The following is a 20649-nucleotide window of genomic DNA, read 5'->3' on the forward strand; positions in this document are numbered from 1 at the left end:
ACATTGGTGTGTAGGCCGGTGGCCGGAGTCTTGGGTGCAGAGAGGCATGGTTAAAAACTTGGCATTGTTGGAGTTGTTTCCTATCTTGGTAGCAGTAGTTGTTTGGGGGGAGCTATTCCGCAATAGGAAGATTTGTTTTCACTGCGATAAAATGGCGGGTTGTTATGGCTATTAACCAATTGTCGGCATCTTCACCGTCAGAGGTCACTGTTTTGCAGCAGTTAGTATTGGAATGTCTGGCTTTGAATTTGTGGGTTGTGGCTAGGCACGTTCCCGGTGTCTCTAACGGCATTGCGGATGCTTTATCTCGTTCACAGTGGGAGCGTTTTCGGGAGTTGGCACCAGAGGCGGACAGGGAGGGGACCGGGTTCCCGAGTCGGCTCTGGGCTCTGCTGGACGGGTAGTCGATCAGCTCATCAGGGAATCCTTGGCCCCGAATACATGGTCGGCATACAATCAGGAATGGCGGAGCTGGTTAGAATGGCGTGAGGTAGTAGGTCTGAAGGAGGATGATGACGAGTTGGCTGTCTTGCTATATATAGGCCATTGTAAGGAGATTGGTTGGTCAGTGGCAAAAATCACGCGCTGCATGGCGGGCTTGGCTTTTGGGTTTCGTGCAGGCGGCAGGCCTGACGTCACTAAGAATTTCCTGATTGCGCAGGCTTTAAAAGGTTGGAGGAGAGGTCATGTCGTACAGGATCAGAGAAGGCCGGTGTCTTTCCAGTTGTTACAGAATATGGGCATGAAGTTAGGGGAGGTCTGTAGTTCCAATTTCGAGGAAAGGTTGTTTGGGGTAGCTTTTTCGCTTGCCTTCTTCGGGGCACTGCGGATTGGGGAGCTCGTGAGTCCAAGCGTGTCCAGGTCGGGAGGTTTGTTAGGAGAGGATGTGGATTTATACTCGGATAGGGTGGAGCTAGTGGTGAGGAGGTCTAAGACGGATCAGTTAGGGAGGGGGAAGAAGGTAGTTCTCTTCTCTGTACCAGGCTCAGATATGTGCCCGGTGGCACGGCTGAGGATATTTAAGGAGGTCAGAGTGGGCAGGGAAAGGGATCCTTTGCTGATGCATGCGAATGGATCCTTTTTATCACGGTTTCAGTTCACAAGTGTGTTTAGAGCAGTCCTGCGGACGTTGGGCCTCAAGGGGGAGGAATACGCGGGTCACTCTTTCCGCATTGGGGCCGCAACTGAGGCTGCTAGAATGGGATTTGGGGATGAGTTGATTAAGCGTATTGGGCGGTGGGAATCGTCTCGCTTTCGGTCTTATGTTCGTTTAGGGGATTGTTGAGATTGACCGTGTTTTTTCTGTTTTAGGGCAGCCTCCGTGCCTGATTTGGATTTTAGGACATTCATATGTCTTTTGGGGAGCTTTACGGGCTGATGTCAGACCGAACGGCCGCCAGCTGGGTTTGGATAGAGAGGAGGCAGTGGTTCGCTGGCTGGGAAAACGCGGTATGGTATGGAGTGGAGTGCTGCAGGAATTTCACCGTTTTGTTCGGCTCGATAGGGTTCCCGACATATTAGTTCTGCATGTGGGCGGGAATGATCTTGGGAGCAGACCATTTAGGGAGTTGATACGGGATATCAAGTTTGATCTCCTACGGTTATGGGCAATGTTTCCGGAAGTGATCACGGTTTGGTCGGATATTGTGCCACGCCATTATTGGAGGGATGCGAGGTCGGCTGACAAGCTCAATAAGGCACGGATTAAAGTTAACAGGGCGATTGGGCGTTTTATGGCCAGGAACGGGGCTGTTGTGGTGAGGCACAGGGAACTTGAGTCTGGTGCCGGGGCATTTTGGAGAGGTGACGGTGTGCACCTGAATGCTGTGGGGATAGATGTTTGGTCTTTGGGACTACAAGAGGGAATAGAAACAGCGTTCCGGATGTGGGGGGGGCGCACGGGGTTAAGGGTTTAACCTCGTGCTTTGTGGCGGAGGGGGGTCCTCGAGGTTGGTGGCATTGAGGCTTAATTATGCGGCGGGGAGGGCCCCATGAGGGGGCTGGACTCCCCTGGGTGAGGTTAATTAATGAGCACTGGGTGTGTACAATTGGTGCCCTCGAGCCAATCGCTATCGGCTGGGGGTAAGAGCTCCTGGAAGTGCTTAGAGGTGTGGATATATATTTATTGAGGGCCTCGGGGACCACCTTCCGTGGGAATGTTTTTGGATTATTGTTTAAAATTGTATTGTTTCAATAAAGATGGCTGCTGTGGCCAATTTTATCCAACAAGAGAGTTATGTCATTTGTGGGGGGGTAGTTGGGCACAGCGATTAGACAATACCCTGTCATGTGAAGTGTGCAATACTGTGAGGGACATAATGGGGGAAATTTACTAAGGCTAATACACCTAAAAAATTTGTATAGTAAAATACGAATTTTTAGGAGTATACGTATTTTCAGGATTTACTATCCTGAAAATACGTAAATTTGTATTCGTATTTATGGCACATTCGTATTTGTATTTACAAATACGATTGTATACGCCATCGGAAAATACGAATAGGAATCAACATTCAAATGAATGGTGATTCCTAATTTACTATTTACGTAAAATATGTCCGCTAATTAGCGGTAAACGGCCGCTAATTGCCGACCAAATACGCCAGGAAAATACACTTCATTTTCCTGCCGTATTTGGCAGACGCCTGCATGGATCAGTCCCGTGAGCCCCGTGAGTATAATTTGCTGCCACAGGTCTCCCCTTGGAAGAGCAGTGGAAACCCGGCTGTCTCTCTTAGAGCAGGTCCATCCGTCTGCAACTCCACGGTGCAGCTATATAAAATGATGTGCCGGCAAGTCCGATTGGCTCGTGATTCACCAGCCGGGCATGTTACGAGCCAGGATGTCTTCTGATCAGGTCCATGGTTATTTGAAATATAGCGCTGGGTCACCATCTGATTGGCTGCCGGGCCGCGATCTCCTATTGGCTGGCAATATTTCAAATAGCTGTGGACCTGCTCAGAAGACAGCCGGGCAGCCCACCACTCTCTGCCCGGCTGTCATATCGCTTCCGTTCTGTCAGGTGAGCCGGCATGCAAACGCATCGGCTACGGGTCGGGTGGAAGTGGTACGGCGACCTGCAATATATTTCTTACAGGTACGCCGTACCACGCCGCACCCTATTACTTGCACCACTGATTTATATTAAAGTATATCAAATTTAAACTGATTATACACTAATGTATGGTATACATATTACCAGACACGATTAACCCTTGCAAACTACAGCTACTTTGTCCATTCAAACAAATCTGTTGCCCATGCCAACTTTACTGCCTATTTTGATACCACAATGCCTGTAGGTCATAGAAAATTTTTGGTGTGTGATATGTCAGTGACCCCCCTGTGCGGGTTTCAAGTGTCATACTGTTTGACCAACGCTGTTTAACCCTTGCAGGACACCAGCTACTTATTCAAAATGATGAAATCTGGGACCCATGCCCACTTTACTGCTCTATTACTGCCCAAATCCTTGTTGGTCAAAAGAAATTGCAAGTGGGTCATATGTAAGTGACCCCCCTGTGTGGATTCCAAGTGTAACATTTTTTGACCAACGCTGTTTAACCCTTGCAGGACACCAGCTACTTATTCAAAATAATGACATCTGGGATCAATGCCCAGTTTTGTGCCCGATTTCTGCCCAAATCCTTGTTGGTCAAAAGAAATTGCAAGTGGGTCATACGTATCTGACCCCCCTATGCAGGTTTCAAGTGTCATACTGTTTGACCAACGCTGTTTAACCCTTGCAGGACACCAGCTACTTATTCAAAATGATGAAATCTGGGACCTATGCCCACTTTCGTGCCCATTTTCTGCCCAAATCCTTGTTGGTCAAAAGAAATAGCAAGTGGATCATATGTAGGCAACCTCCCTGTGTGGGTTTCCAGTGTAATATTTGTTGACCAACGCTGTTTAACCCTTGCAGAACACCAGCTACTTATTCAAAATGATGACATCTGTGACCCATGCCCACTTTACTGCCCTATTACTGCCCAAATCCTTGTTGGTCAAAAGAAATGGCAAGTGGGTCATATGTAAGTGACCCCCCTGTGCGGGTTTCCAGTGTAAGATTTTTTGACCAATGCTGTTTAACCCTTGCAGGACATCAGCTACTTATTCAAAATGATGATTCTGGGACCCATGCCCACTTTACTGCCTTATTACTGCCCAAATCCTTGTTGGTCAAAAGAAATGGCAAGTGGGTCATATGTAAGTGACCCCCCTGTGCGGGTTTTCAGTGTAATGTTTTTTGACCAACGCTGTTTAACCCTTGCAGGACACCAGATACTTATTCAAAATGATGAAATCTGGGACCCATGCCCACTTTACTGCCCTATTTCTGCCCAAATCCTTGTTGGTCAAAAGAAATGGCAAGTGGGTCATATGTAAGTGACCCCCCTGTGCGGGTTTCCAGTGTAATATTTTTTGACCAACGCTGTTTAACCCTTGCAGGACACCAGCTACTTATTCAAAATGATGATTCTGGGACCCATGCCCACTTTACTGCCCTATTACTGCCCAAATCCTTGTTGGTCAAAAGAAATGGTAAGTGGGTCATATGTAAGTGACCCCCCTGTGTGGATTCCAAGTGTAATATTTGTTGACCAACGCTGTTTAACCCTTGCAGGACACCAGCTACTTATTCAAAATGATGATTCTGGGACCTATGACCACTTTAGTGCCCTATTTCTGCCCAAATCCTTGTTGGTCAAAAGAAATTGCTAGTGGGTCATATGTAAGTGACCCCCCTGTGTTGATTTCTGCAGTCAAATTTGTGGTCCAAGATTCATTAACCCTTGTAAAAGTGATTGTCCTGAATAAGAAGCTGGAGCTCGAATAAGAAGCCAACTTCAGCCTCGTAGTACACAGGGGGTATATACAGCAGTATACAGGGGACAGGGGTATATACAGCAGTACACAGGGGTATACACAGCAGTATACAGGGGACAGGGGTATATATACAGCAGTACACAGGGGTATATACAGCAGTATATAGAGGACAGGGGTATATATACAGCAGTACACAGGGGGTATATACAGCAGTATACAGGGGACAGGGGTATATATACAGCAGTACACAGGGGTATATACAGCAGTATACAGGGGACAGGGGTATATACAGCAGTACACAGGGGGTATATACAGCAGTATACAGGGGACAGGGGTATATACAGCAGTATACAGGGGACAGGGGTATATACAGCAGTGCACAGGGGTATATACAGCAGTATACAGGGGACAGGGGTATATAAAGCAGTACACAGGGGGTATATACAGCAGTATACAGGGGACAGGGGGTATATACAGCAGTATACAGGGGACAGGGGTATATACAGCAGTATACAGGGGACAGGGGTATATACAACAGTATACAGGGGGTATATAGATGGATACATACTTCGGGCTGCAGCAGATCCCAGCGATTTACTAATCAGCATCATCAGAGGCGGCCCCGCATCGCCCGCACATCGCCGCAGTCTCCCCGGATCACAGCTGCAGCTCCCGCATAGTACAGGACATCGCACGCAGCGGGTCACCTCTGCCCGGCACACGGGACATGGAGGATGGAGCCCGGGGGCGACTCAGAGACCCGGAGACTGGTGGGGGGCAGCGCCCGGAGCGGCCTCAGGATGCCACGGTACCCCCCCAGCTATATATATACCCCATCTGTATACTGTACCTCCTGTATACCCCATATATATATATACACCCCAGCTATATATACCCCAGCTATATATATATATACCCCATCTATATACTGTACCTCCTATATACCCCATATTTATATACCCCATCTATATACTGTACCTCCTATATACCCCATATATATATATATACACCCCAGCTATATATACCCCAGCTATATATACACCCCATCTATCTCCTATATAACCCATATACTGTATATGCATACACCATACCTCATACCATCTATATATATACCGCCTATATACCCCATCTGTATACTGTACCTCCTATATACCCCATATATATATATATATATACTGTACACCCATCTATATATATACCCCATCTTTTTACCCCAGCTATATATATGCACCCCATCTATATATACCCCATCTATATACCCCAGCTATTTATATATACACCCCATCTATATACTGTACCTCCTATATACCTCATCCCATCTATATATATACCCCAGCTATATATACATACACCCCATCTATATATGCCCCATCTATATACCCCAGCTAAATATATACACCCTATCATCTATATACTGTACCTCCTATATACCCCAGCTATATATACACCCCATCTATCTCCTATATAACCCATATACTGTATATGCATACACCATACCTCATACCATCTATATATATACCGCCTATATACCCCATACATCTATATATATACCGCCTATATACCCCATACATCTATATATACCCTATCTATATACTGTACCTCCTATATATACCCCATATATATATACATATATATATATATATATATATATATATATATATATATATATATATACACCCCATTATATATACCTACTATATACCTCATCCCATCCATATATGCTTCTTATATACCTCATCCCATCTATATATACCTTCTATATACCTCATTCCATCTATATATACCTCATCCCATCTATATATACCCTATCTATATACTGTACCTCCTATATACCCCATCTATACATACCTTCTACCTGTATATACCACATCCTATCTATATATACCTCATCCCATCTTTGTACCCCATCTATATGCCCCATATATATATACCACAACCCATCTATATACCTCCTATGTACCTCATCCCATCTATATATACCTCCTATGTACCTCATCCCATCTATATATACCTCATCTACATATACCTCATCCTAGCTATCTATACCTCCTATATACCACATCTATATATACCTCCTATATACCTCATCTATATATACCTCATCTATATATACCTCCTATATACCACATACCATCTATATATACCTCATCTACATATACCTCATCTATATATACCTCATCTATATATACCTCCTATATACCACATACCATCTATATATACCTCATCTACATATACCTCATCTATATGTACCTCATCTATATATACCTCCTATATACCACATACCATCTATATATACCTCATCTACATATACCTCATCCTAGCTATCTATACCTCCTATATACCACATCTATATATACCTCCTATATACCTCATCTATATATACCACATACCATCTATATATACCTCCTATATACCTCATCTATATATACCTCCTATATACCACATACCATCCATCTATATATACAGCATCTACATATACTCTATCTATATGTACCTCATCTATATTCCATATCCTATCTATATATATCTTCTATATACCTAATTTATATATACCACATCTCATCTATAAACTACATCCTATCTATATACCTCATCCCATCTATATATCTCATCCCATCTCTATATACCTCCTACAGTATACACCACATCCCATCTATAATATATATATATATATATATATATATAATCCATTTATATACTGCATCTATATACCTCCTTCCATCTATATGTACACCTCTGTATACACCCTGCTCCCCTCACCCTGTATACACCCTGCTCCCCTCACCCTGATATGCACCCAGCTCCCCTCACCCTGCATACACCCTGCTCCCCTCACCCTGCATACACCCAGCTCCCCTTACCCTGCATGCACCCAGCTCCCCTCACCCTGCATACACCCAGCTCCCCTCACCCTGTATACACCCAGCTCCCCTCACCCTGCATACACCCTGCTCCCGTCACTCTGCATACACCCTGCTCCCCTCACCCTGCATGCACCCAGCTCCCCTCACCCTGCATACACCCAGCTCCCCTCACCCTGCATGCACCCTGCTCCCCTCACCCTGCATGCACCCAGCTCCCCTCACCCTGCATACACCCTGCTCCCGTCACTCTGCATACACCCTGCTCCCCTCACCCTGCATGCACCCAGCTCCCCTCACCCTGCATGCACCCAGCTCCCCTCACCCTGCATGCACCCAGCTCCCCTCACCCTGCATGCACCCAGCTCCCCTCACCCTGCATGCACCCAGCTCCCCTCACCCTGCATACACCCAGCTCCCCTCACCCTGCATGCACCCAGCTCCCCTCACCCTGCATGCACCCAGCTCCCCTCACCCTGCATGCACCCTGCTCCCCTCACCCTGCATGCACCCTGCTCCCCTCACCCTGCATGCACCCTGCTCCCCTCACCCTGCATGCACCCAGCTCCCCTCACCCTGCATGCACCCAGCTCCCCTCACGCTGCATACACCCTGCTCCCCTCACCCTGCATGCACCCAGCTCCCCTCACCCTGCATACACCCTGCTCCCCTCACCCTGCATGCACCCTGCTCCCCTCACCCTGCATGCACCCAGCTCCCCTCACCCTGCATACACCCAGCTCCCCTCACCCTGCATACACCCTGCTCCCCTCACCCTGCATGCACCCTGCTCCCCTCACCCTGCATGCACCCTGCTCCCCTCACCCTGCATGCACCCTGCTCCCCTCAACCTGCATGCACCCAGCTCCCCTCACCCTGCATACACCCTGCTCCCGTCACTCTGCATACGCCCTGCTCCCCTCACCCTGTATACACCCTGCTCCCCTCACCCTGCATGCACCCAGCTCCCCTCACCCTGTATACACCCTGCTCCCCTCACCCTGTTCCCCTCACCCTGCATACACCCTGCTCCCCTCACCCTGTTCCCCTCACCCTACATACACCCTGCTCCCCTCACCCTACATACACCCAGCTCCCCTCACCCTACATACACCCAGCTCCCCTCACCCTGCATGCACCCTGCTCCCCTCACCCTGCATGCACCCAGCTCCCCTCACCCTGCATGCACCCAGCTCCCCTCACCCTGCATACACCCAGCTCCCCTCACCCTGCATGCACCCAGCTCCCCTCACCCTGCATGCACCCAGCTCCCCTCACCCTGCATGCACCCTGCTCCCCTCACCCTGCATGCACCCTGCTCCCCTCACCCTGCATGCACCCTGCTCCCCTCACCCTGCATGCACCCAGCTCCCCTCACCCTGCATGCACCCAGCTCCCCTCACGCTGCATACACCCTGCTCCCCTCACCCTGCATGCACCCAGCTCCCCTCACCCTGCATACACCCTGCTCCCCTCACCCTGCATGCACCCTGCTCCCCTCACCCTGCATGCACCCAGCTCCCCTCACCCTGCATACACCCAGCTCCCCTCACCCTGCATACACCCTGCTCCCCTCACCCTGCATGCACCCTGCTCCCCTCACCCTGCATACACCCTGCTCCCCTCACCCTGATATGCACCCAGCTCCCCTCACCCTGCATACACCCAGCTCCCCTTACCCTGCATGCACCCAGCTCCCCTCACCCTGCATATACCCAGCTCCCCTCACCCTGTATACACCCAGCTCCCCTCACCCTGCATACACCCTGCTCCCGTCACTCTGCATACACCCTGCTCCCCTCACCCTGCATGCACCCAGCTCCCCTCACCCTGCATACACCCAGCTCCCCTCACCCTGCATGCACCCTGCTCCCCTCACCCTGCATGCACCCAGCTCCCCTCACCCTGCATACACCCTGCTCCCGTCACTCTGCATACACCCTGCTCCCCTCACCCTGCATGCACCCAGCTCCCCTCACCCTGCATGCACCCAGCTCCCCTCACCCTGCATGCACCCAGCTCCCCTCACCCTGCATGCACCCAGCTCCCCTCACCCTGCATGCACCCAGCTCCCCTCACCCTGCATACACCCAGCTCCCCTCACCCTGCATGCACCCAGCTCCCCTCACCCTGCATGCACCCAGCTCCCCTCACCCTGCATGCACCCTGCTCCCCTCACCCTGCATGCACCCTGCTCCCCTCACCCTGCATGCACCCTGCTCCCCTCACCCTGCATGCACCCAGCTCCCCTCACCCTGCATGCACCCAGCTCCCCTCACGCTGCATACACCCTGCTCCCCTCACCCTGCATGCACCCAGCTCCCCTCACCCTGCATACACCCTGCTCCCCTCACCCTGCATGCACCCTGCTCCCCTCACCCTGCATGCACCCAGCTCCCCTCACCCTGCATGCACCCAGCTCCCCTCACCCTGCATACACCCTGCTCCCCTCACCCTGCATGCACCCTGCTCCCCTCACCCTGCATGCACCCTGCTCCCCTCACCCTTCATGCACCCTGCTCCCCTCACCCTGCATGCACCCTGCTCCCCTCAACCTGCATGCACCCAGCTCCCCTCACCCTGCATACACCCTGCTCCCGTCACTCTGCATACGCCCTGCTCCCCTCACCCTGTATACGCCCTGCTCCCTCACCCTGCATGCACCCAGCTCCCCTCACCCTGTATACACCCTGCTCCCCTCACCCTGTTCCCCTCACCCTGCATACACCCTGCTCCCCTCACCCTGTTCCCCTCACCCTACATACACCCTGCTCCCCTCACCCTACATACACCCAGCTCCCCTCACCCTACATACACCCAGCTCCCCTCACCCTGCATGCACCCTGCTCCCCTCACCCTGCATGCACCCTGCTCCCCTCACCCTGCATGCACTCTGCTCCCCTCACCCTGCATGCACCCTGTTCCCCTCACCCTACATACTCCCTGCTCCCCTCACCCTACATACACCCAGCTCCCCTCACCCTACATACACCCTTCTCCCCTCACCCTGCATACACCCTGCTCCCCTCACCCTATATACACCCTGCTCCCTTCACCCTGCATGCACCCTTCGACCCTCACCCTACATACACCCAGCTCCCCTCACCCTACATGCACCCTGCTCCCCTCACCCTGTTCCTGTCACCCTGTTCCTCTCACCCTACATACACCCTGCTCCCCTCACCCTACATACACCCAGCTCCCCTCACCCTACATACACCCTGCTCCCTTCACCCTACATACACCCTGCTCCCCTCACCCTGCTCCCCTCACCCTGCTCCCCTCACCCTGCTCTCCTCAGCCTGCATACACCCAGCTCCCCTCACCCTGCATACACCCAGCTCCCCTCACCCTGCATACACCCTGCTCCCCTCACCCTGTTCCCCTCACCCTACATACACCCTGCTCCCCTCACCCTGCATACACCCTGCTCCCCTCACCCTGTTCTCCTCACCCTGTTCCCCTCACCCTACATACACCCAGCTCCCCTCACCCTGCATACACCCTGCTCCCCTCACCCTGCATACACCCTGCTCCCCTCACCCTGTTCCCCTTACCCTGTTCCCCTCACCCTACATACACCCTGCTCCCCTCACCCTGCATACACCCTGCTCTCCTCAGCCTGCATACACCCAGCTCCCCTCACCCTACATGCACCCTGCTCCCCTCACCCTGTTCCTGTCACCCTGTTCCTCTCACCCTACATACACCCTGCTCCCCTCACCCTACATACACCCTGCTCCCCTCACCCTACATACACCCTGCTCCCCTCACCCTGTTCCCCTCACCCTGTTCCCCTCACCCTACATACACCCTGCTCCCCTCACCCTGCTCTCCTCAGCCTGCATACACCCAGCTCCCCTCACCCTGCATACACCCAGCTCCCCTCACCCTGCATACACCCTGCTCCCCTCACCCTGTTCCCCTCACCCTACATACACCCTGCTCCCCTCACCCTGCATACACCCTGCTCCCCTCACCCTGTTCTCCTCACCCTGTTCCCCTCACCCTACATACACCCAGCTCCCCTCACCCTGCATACACCCTGCTCTCCTCAGCCTGCATACACCCAGCTCCCCTCACCCTGCATACACCCTGTTCCCCTCACCCTACATACACCCTGCTCCCCTCACCCTGTTCCCCTTACCCTGTTCCCCTCACCCTACATACACCCTGCTCCCCTCACCCTGCATACACCCTGCTCTCCTCAGCCTGCATACACCCTGCTCCCCTCACCCTACATACACCCTGCTCCCCTCACCCTGTTCCCCTCACCCTGCATACACCCTGCTCTCCTCAGCCTGCATACACCCTTTCAGCTGTGTATGATGAGGGAGCGGTGCAGATGGGGTGAGTGGGGACATAATCAGGATGGTGATAATTACCCTGTAGTACCTGTAATAGATAGGAGGGGAGGGGGTGGTTAGGGAGCTGCAGAGATAAATCACAGATCACGTCCCGCCTGGCTGCCCCTCTCCGGGGTAATGAGCCCACTCATTTGCCCTACAGCAGCCTCATTGTTATTGTAATTCCTGCTTTATACCTATTGTTCCTGAGGAGCTTACACTTCAATCTAGCGTGTAATCCATTAAACAGTGACCTGATCCATGTTCTGAGGAGCTTACACTCTATCCTAGCATGTAATCCATTATACAATGACCTGATCTCTGTGCTGAGGAACTGAACAGAAGCGCTGTGTTACAAATAGGGGTCACTGCCATAGGAGCACTGTGAGGCACTGTGTTACAAATAGGGGATCACTGTCATAGGAGCACTTTAAGGTGCTGTGTTATTAATAGGGGGGCACTGCCATAGGAGCACTGTGAGGCACTGTGTTACAAATAGGGGTCACTGCCATAGGAGCACTGTAAGGTGCTGTGTTACAAATAGGGGTCACTGCCATAGGAGCACTGTGAGGCACTGTGTTACAAATAGGGGATCACTGTCATAGGAGCACTTTAAGGTGCTGTGTTATTAATAGGGGGGCACTGCCATAGGAGCACTGTGAGGCACTGTGTTACAAATAGGGGTCACTGCCATAGGAGCACTGTAAGGTGCTGTGTTACAAATAGGGGTCACTGCCATAGGAGCACTGTGAGGCGCTGTGTTATTAATAGGGGGTCACTGTCATAGGAACACTGTAAGGCGCTGTGTTATTAATAGGGGGGAACTGCCATAGGAGCACTGTGAGGCGCTGTGTTATTAATAGGGGGGAACTGCCATAGGAGCACTGTGAGGCGCTGTGTTACTAAAAGGGGTCACTGCCATAGGAGCACTGTGAGGCGCTGTGTTATTAATAGGGGGTCACTGCCATAGGAGCACTGTGAGGCGCTGTGTTATTAATAGGGTGTCACTGCCATAGGAGCACTGTGTTATTAATAGTGTGTCAATGCCATGGGAGCACTGTGAGGTGCTGTGCTATTAATAGGGTGTCACTGCCATAAGAGCACTGTGAGGCGCAGTGTTATTAATAGGGTGTCACTGCCATAGGAGCACTGTGAGGTGCTCTGTTATTAATAAGGTGAGGCGCTGTGTTATTAATAGGGTGAAACTGACATAGGAGCACTGTGAGGTGCTGTGCTATTAATAGGGGGTCACTGCCATAGGAACACTGTGAGGCGCTATGTTATTAATAGGGGTCACTGCCATAGGAGCACTGCGAGGCGCTATGTTATTAATAGGGGTCACTGCCATAGGAGCACTGTGAGGCGCTGTTTTATTAATAGGGGGTCACTGCCATAAGAGCACTGTGAGGCACTGTGTTATTAATAGGGGGTCACTGCCATAGGAACACTGTGAGGCGCTGTGTTATTAATAAGGTGAGGCGCTGTGTTATTCATAGGGTGACACTGACATAGGAGTACTGTGAGGCGCTGTGCTATTAATAGGGTGACACTGATATAGGAACACTGTGAGGCGCTGTGTTATTATTAGGGCATCACTGCCATAGGAGCACTGTAAGGCGCTGTGGTATTAATAGGGTGTCACTGCCACAGGAGCACTGTGTCGCTGTGTTATTAATAGGATATCAATGCCACAGGAGCACTGCGAGGCACTGTTTTATTAATAGGGGTCACTGCCATAGGAGCACTGTGAGGCGCTCTGTTATTAATAGGGTGACACTGACATAGGAGCACTGTAAGGTGCTGTGTTATTAATAGGGTGTTACTGCCACAGGAGCACTGTGAGGTGCTGTGTTATTAATAGGGTGTTACTGCCACAGGAGCACTGTGAGGCGCTGTGTTATTAATAGGGCGTCACTGCCACACGAGCACTGTGTTATTAATAGGGTGTCACTGCCATAGTAGCACTGTGAGGCGCTGTGTTATTAATAGGGTGTCACTGCCATAAGAGCACTGTGAGGCGCTGTGTTATTAATAGGGCATCACTGCCATAGAAGCACTGTAAGGTGCTGTGGTATTAATAGGGGGTCACTGCCACAGGAGCACTGTGAGGTGCTGTGTTATTAATAGGTTGTCACTGCCATAGGAGCGCTGTGAGGTGCTGTGCTATTAATAGGGTGATACTGACATAAGAGCACTGTGAGGCGCCGTGCTATTAATAGGGTGTCACTACCATAGTAGCACTGTGAGGCGCTGTGTTTTTAATAGTGTGACACTGCCATAAGAGCACTGTAAGTCGCTGTGCTATTAATAGGGCGTCACTGCCACACGAGCACTGTGTTATTAATAGGGGGTCACTGCCATAGTAGCACTGTGTTATTAATAGGGCGTCACTGCCACACGAGCACTGTGTTATTAATAGGGTGTCACTGCCATAAGAGCGCTGTGAGGCGATGTGTTATTAATAGAGTGTCACTGCCATAGTAGCACTGTGAGGTGCTGTGCTATTAATAGGGTGTCACTGCCATAAGAGCGCTGTGAGGCGCTGTGTTATTAATAGGGTGTCACTGCCATAGGAGCACTGTGAGGCGCTGTGTTATTAATAGGGTGTCACTGCCATGAGAGCACTGTGAGGCGCTGTGTTATTAATAGGGGGGAACTGCCATAGGAGCACTATGAGGCGCTGTGTTACTAAAAGGGGTCACTGCCATAGGAGCACTGTGAGGCGCTGTGTTATTAATAGGGGGTCACTGCCATAGGAGCACTGTGAGGCGCTGTGTTATTAATAGGGTGTCACTGCCATAGGAGCACTGTGTTATTAATAGTGTGTCAATGCCATGGGAGCACTGTGAGGTGCTGTGCTATTAATAGGGTGTCACTGCCATAAGAGCGCTGTGAGGCGCAGTGTTATTAATAGGGTGTCACTGCCATAGGAGCACTGTGAGGTGCTGTGTTATTAATAAGGTGAGGCGCTGTGTTATTAATAGGGTGAAACTGACATAGGAGCACTGTGAGGTGCTGTGCTATTAATAGGGGGTCACTGCCATAGGAACACTGTGAGGCGCTATGTTATTAATAGGGGTCACTGCCATAGGAGCACTGCGAGGCGCTATGTTATTAATAGGGGTCACTGCCATAGGAGCACTGTGAGGCGCTGTTTTATTAATAGGGGGTCACTGCCATAAGAGCACTGTGAGGCACTGTGTTATTAATAGGGGGTCACTGCCATAGGAACACTGTGAGGCGCTGTGTTATTAATAAGGAGAGGCGCTGTGTTATTAATAGGGTGACACTGACATAGGAGTACTGTGAGGCGCTGTGCTATTAATAGGGTGACACTGATATAGGAACACTGTGAGGCGCTGTGTTATTATTAGGGCATCACTGCCATAGGAGCACTGTAAGGCGCTGTGGTATTAATAGGGTGTCACTGCCACAGGAGCACTGTGTCGCTGTGTTATTAATAGGATATCAATGCCACAGGAGCACTGCGAGGCACTGTTTTATTAATAGGGGTCACTGCCATAGGAGCACTGTGAGGCGCTCTGTTATTAATAGGGTGACACTGACATAGGAGCACTGTAAGGTGCTGTGTTATTAATAGGGTGTTACTGCCACAGGAGCACTGTGAGGTGCTGTGTTATTAATAGGGTGTTACTGCCACAGGAGCACTGTGAGGCGCTGTGTTATTAATAGGGCGTCACTGCCACACGAGCACTGTGTTATTAATAGGGTGTCACTGCCATAGTAGCACTGTGAGGCGCTGTGTTATTAATAGGGTGTCACTGCCATAAGAGCACTGTGAGGCGCTGTGTTATTAATAGGGCATCACTGCCATAGGAGCACTGTAAGGTGCTGTGGTATTAATAGGGGGTCACTGCCACAGGAGCACTGTGAGGTGCTGTGTTATTAATAGGTTGTCACTGCCATAGGAGCGCTGTGAGGCGCTGTGTTATTAATAGGGTGATACTGACATAAGAGCACTGTGAGGCGCCGTGCTATTAATAGGGTGTCACTACCATAGTAGCACTGTGAGGCGCTGTGTTTTTAATAGTGTGACACTGCCATTAGAGCACTGTAAGTCGCTGTGCTATTAATAGGGCGTCACTGCCACACGAGCACTGTGTTATTAATAGGGCGTCACTGCCACACGAGCACTGTGTTATTAATAGGGTGTCACTGCCATAAGAGCGCTGTGAGGCGATGTGTTATTAATAGAGTGTCACTGCCATAGTAGCACTGTGAGGTGCTGTGCTATTAATAGGGTGTCACTGCCATAAGAGCGCTGTGAGGCGCTGTGTTATTAATAGGGTGTCACTGCCATAGGAGCACTGTGAGGCGCTGTGTTATTAATAGGGTGTCACTGCCATGAGAGCACTGTGAGGCACTGTGTTATTAATAGGGGGTCACTGCAATAGGAACACTGTGAGGCGCTGTGTTATTAATAAGGAGAGGCGCTGTGTTAATAATAGGGTGACACTGACATAGGAGCACTGTGAGGCGCTGTGCTATTAATAGGGTGACACTGACATAGGAGCACTGTGAGTCGCTGTGTTATTAATAGGATATCACTGCCACAGGAGCACTGCGAAGCGCTGTGTTATTAATAGGGGTCACTGCCATAGGAACACTGTGAGGCGCTGTGTTATTAATAGGGGGTCACTGCCAGAGGAGCACTGTGAGGTGCTGTGTTAGTAATAGGGGGTCACTGCCATAGGAGAACTGTGAGGCGCTGTGTTATTAATAGGGTGTCACTGCCATATGAGCACTGTAAGGTGCTGTGTTATTAATAGGGTGTTACTGCCACAGGAGCACTGTGAGGCACTGTGTTATTAATAGGGCGTCACTGCCACACGAGCACTGTGTTATTAATAGGGTGTCACTGCCATAGGAGCACTGTGTTATTAATAGGGTGTCACTGCCATAGGAGCACTGTGAGGAACTGTGTTATTAATAGGGCGTCACTGCCACACGAGCATTGTGTTATTAATAGAGTGTCACTGCCATAGTAGCACTGTGAGGTGCTGTGTTATTAATAGGGTGTCACTGCCATAAGAGCACTGTGAGGCGCTGTGTTATTAATAGGGTGTCACTGCCATAGGAGCACTGTGAGGCTCTGTGTTATTAATAGGGCATCACTGCCACAGGAGCACTGTGAGGTGCTGTGTTATTAATAGGTTGTCACTGCCATAGGAGCGTTGTGAGGCGCTGTGTTATTAATAGGGTGACACTGACATAGGAGCACTGTGAGGCGCCATGCTATTAATAGGGTGTCACTACCATAGTAGCACTGTGAGGCGCTGTGTTATTAATAGGGTGACACTGACATAAGAGCACTGTGAGGCGCTGTGTTACTAATAGGGCGTCACTGCTACAGGAACACTGGGAGGCTCTGTGTTATTAATAGGGTGTCACTGCCACAGGAGCACTGTGAGGTGCTGTGTTATTAATAGGGTTTCATTGCCATAGGAGCACTGTAAGGCGCTATGTTATTAATAGGGTGTCACTGCCATAGGAGCACTGTAAGGCACTGTGTTATATTAAACAAACACAGTCAGGCTACAGCCAAACGTTGGATACTACTGCTGTAGCCTGACTGTGTTTCTGCAAATCCGAGTGCGTGCCACTGTCCCACATATATAGTGTTCCCGCTAGGCTGTTTTAGCGCTGCGCCCTGCCCGATTTTTAAAGGGCAAAAAAGCTAAAAAAAACTCACGGGGAAGCCCAGTATCGCCCCGGCGGCACAGTGGCTTCGGAGGGGCCGGGCCCGCCCCCTTTGATGACGGTGGTGGTCGAGCCCGCCCCCTTTGATGATAGTGGCGGCCCGGGCACGACTCTTTCATGACAGTGGCGGCCCGGGCAAGCCCCTTTCATGACGTTGGCAGGCCGGACACGCCCCTTTCATGACGTCGGCAGCCCGGGCACGCCCCCAGCTGTGACGTCGGTGTGCCCAGTCCGCCCCCCAACTGCCGGCACTCCACGATTAATTAGATCAGCTTGCTCCCGGTGCCAGAACGAATAATAAATAAATTCCAATTTCCCACAGGAAAAAATTACGGCACTCAGGAGACGGGTAAACAAGAATGAGGATTGTATTCCAGGTATAAGGGAACGTTTTGGGGAGTGACCCCCATCTTCAGCCCCAACCTACAGCAATGGGGAAAACAATACAAATACAATTTATACTTACCTGACCACAAGACGTCCCAGGACGTGCTGACAGTGTGGATCCAACTGGCGGAAGTGCACCGCTGACCCCTTCCTGTGCGTGACGCGCACCCACGGTTGCTAAGCAACGCCTGGTTTGCGTATCAACAGCACGGAAGTGCAGCGTTCCACCCTCCACACACAGTGGACTCAGCTGCAAGCACCTTTCTTGGGTCGCCCGCGGCCAGGTGTACAACTAAAATAAACAGGCTGTTTACCACATAAAGATCCAGCTCCAGTTTGACAACCCCGGGCGGCCAGTCCCATGCAGCTGAAACCCGGATACCCCGATCAGAAAGTGTATCTTACCTTGGACCTCCCACACAGTAGACTCACGTTGGATACCGGGTTCAGTTTGCATAAGCTGTTGCCGACACGGTGTCGACCACTGGGCATCTTGATCAATCATGTCAGTAAGCCTGTAAAAAAAGAATAACAGATATTAGACAATACTTAAACAGGTGGAACAAGAAAAACATTACATATACACAACTTTGCAGACTAGAGAATAAACAAACAGTCACAAGAGAGACCAGGGTTAATGTCCATGCCTAATAAAGGGTGTTCCAATTGATCTTCTCGTTGAGGCCATCAGGATGAATGGTCCCCAACCTAAAGATCTACTCGGATTCCCTAATTAGTAGTTTTTTAGATCGATCGTGGGGTTTCAGCCACGTGATCAATCATGAAATACTTCAATGTTGAAATGGAGTGGCCACTTCTTTTGAAATGGCGAGCCACCGGTTGGTCAACCTCCCTGCCCCGAAGGGACAGGTTGATTGCCGACCGGTGGGCCGCCATTCGTTCCCTGAATGTGCGGGTGGTTTGCCCAATGTAATAAAACCCGCATGGGCAAACAATGATGTAGATCACATGAGACATCCTACAGGTCAATACCTGTCGAATGTCAAACATCTTTGGACTATGGGGATGCTTGAATTGCTTACAAGACACTATATGTTTACAGGTCTCGCATGACCCACAGCTATAGCACCCTGGAGCTTTCGTATAGGTGTTCGGAGGCTTAGGAATGCCCATGCCTGTGATATCCGCCTTGACCAAACGTAGATTGGGCCCCCTGCGGAAGGCTGCCAATGGTCTAATCTTACTCAAACCCGGTAAATCCGGGTCTGTTTTTACAATGGGCCAAAGGGCATTAGTGACATGACGAATCACTACACTCGCTGTGGAGAACGAGCTGGACCAGGGTAAAACTGCATCTGTGCTTTTAGGTCTAGAAGTAAGTAAATCTGTTTGGGACATCTGGAGGACTTCTAGTTTTTGAGATTGCAAGATATTAGGGTCATAACCCCTAGCTGTAAATTTAGAGATAAGTGTGTCCAAACGTGATCCCACCTTCTCAGGATCGCTGACTATACGAGCCACCCGCATCATCTGCGAACGTGAAAGACCACATTTGAGGGCTGGTGGGTGATGGCTAGAACCAAGTAAAAAAGTATTTCTGTCAACATCTTTGAAATACACATCAGTGCCAATCACATTGTTGTTAATGGTTACCACCACATCGAGAAAGTGGGTCTCTGTACTGCTGTGGGTGGCTGTATATTTGATGGTTGAATGGCCGTCGTTAATGTCGGCAATGAACCTGGATAACGCCTCCTGTCCACAAGATGAAAATGTCATCTATGTAACGGGTGTACAGGAGCAGGCTATCTCTCACAGCAGGGTCGGTAAAGAATTTTAATTCTTCCTCAAAGAACATAAAAATGTTTGCATAAGAGGGGGCCACAGGAGACCTCATGGCACACCCTCTCAGCTGCAAGTAGTACCCACCATCGAACAAGAAATAGTTACGCTGTAACGTGAGCGTCAACAACTGTATAAATAATTCGTGATAAAAAATACCAGGATCTAAAAACTGTGCAATGAACTTGCGTACAGCCTCTACCCCCCCATCATGTGGGATGGAGGTGTAGAGGCTGCACACATCTAGGCAAACCATAATCGTGCCTTCAGGTAACACATCATACTGTTTCAGCAGGTGTATAAAACTGGTGGTGTCCTTTAAAAAGGATGGTTTCAACAACAGTAATGGTTGCAACAGGTGGTCCAACAGTTGGGCAATAGATTGGTATAATGAGTCACGTTCCCTCTAATTTTACGAAGGCTGTGTGCGGCAAAAGATTTTGGCTGTGCAACTTGGGAAGGAAATTTACATTTTTGTGCGTCACTTATATATAACTGGAAAATGACGTTCAGCATTTGTGTTAACTTTACTTTAAAATGATATTAAACATTTAAACATTCAAAACACAGCACACAATGTAGTTAATGGGTGAAACACACATTAATTGAGTCCACAACTGCAAACAGGGACCACTGCTGCTTTGTGCGCTCTGTTGTAATGTCTGTGCGCATGCTTGTCGAGTTGTGTGCGCGCGCACGCG

General features: G+C 50.1%; 1 protein-coding gene across 1 annotated transcript in view; it reads left to right on the forward strand.

Annotated features, from left to right (window-relative positions):
• Positions 1 to 5487: 5487 nt before the first annotated feature.
• The window catches only part of SLC30A3 (solute carrier family 30 member 3), a 92288-nt gene continuing 77126 nt past the window's right edge, over positions 5488 to 20649 (forward strand). Inside the window, exon 1 of the mRNA XM_083174842.1 lies at positions 5488 to 5638. Within this exon, the coding sequence (XP_083030968.1) occupies positions 5565 to 5638 (74 nt within the window). The 5' untranslated portion in view covers positions 5488 to 5564. The remainder of the gene's footprint in view (positions 5639 to 20649) is intronic.

Source organism: Crinia signifera, chromosome 3, assembly GCF_055691185.1.
Source record: "Crinia signifera chromosome 3, ASM5569118v1, whole genome shotgun sequence".
Taxonomy (NCBI): Eukaryota; Metazoa; Chordata; class Amphibia; order Anura; family Myobatrachidae; genus Crinia; species Crinia signifera.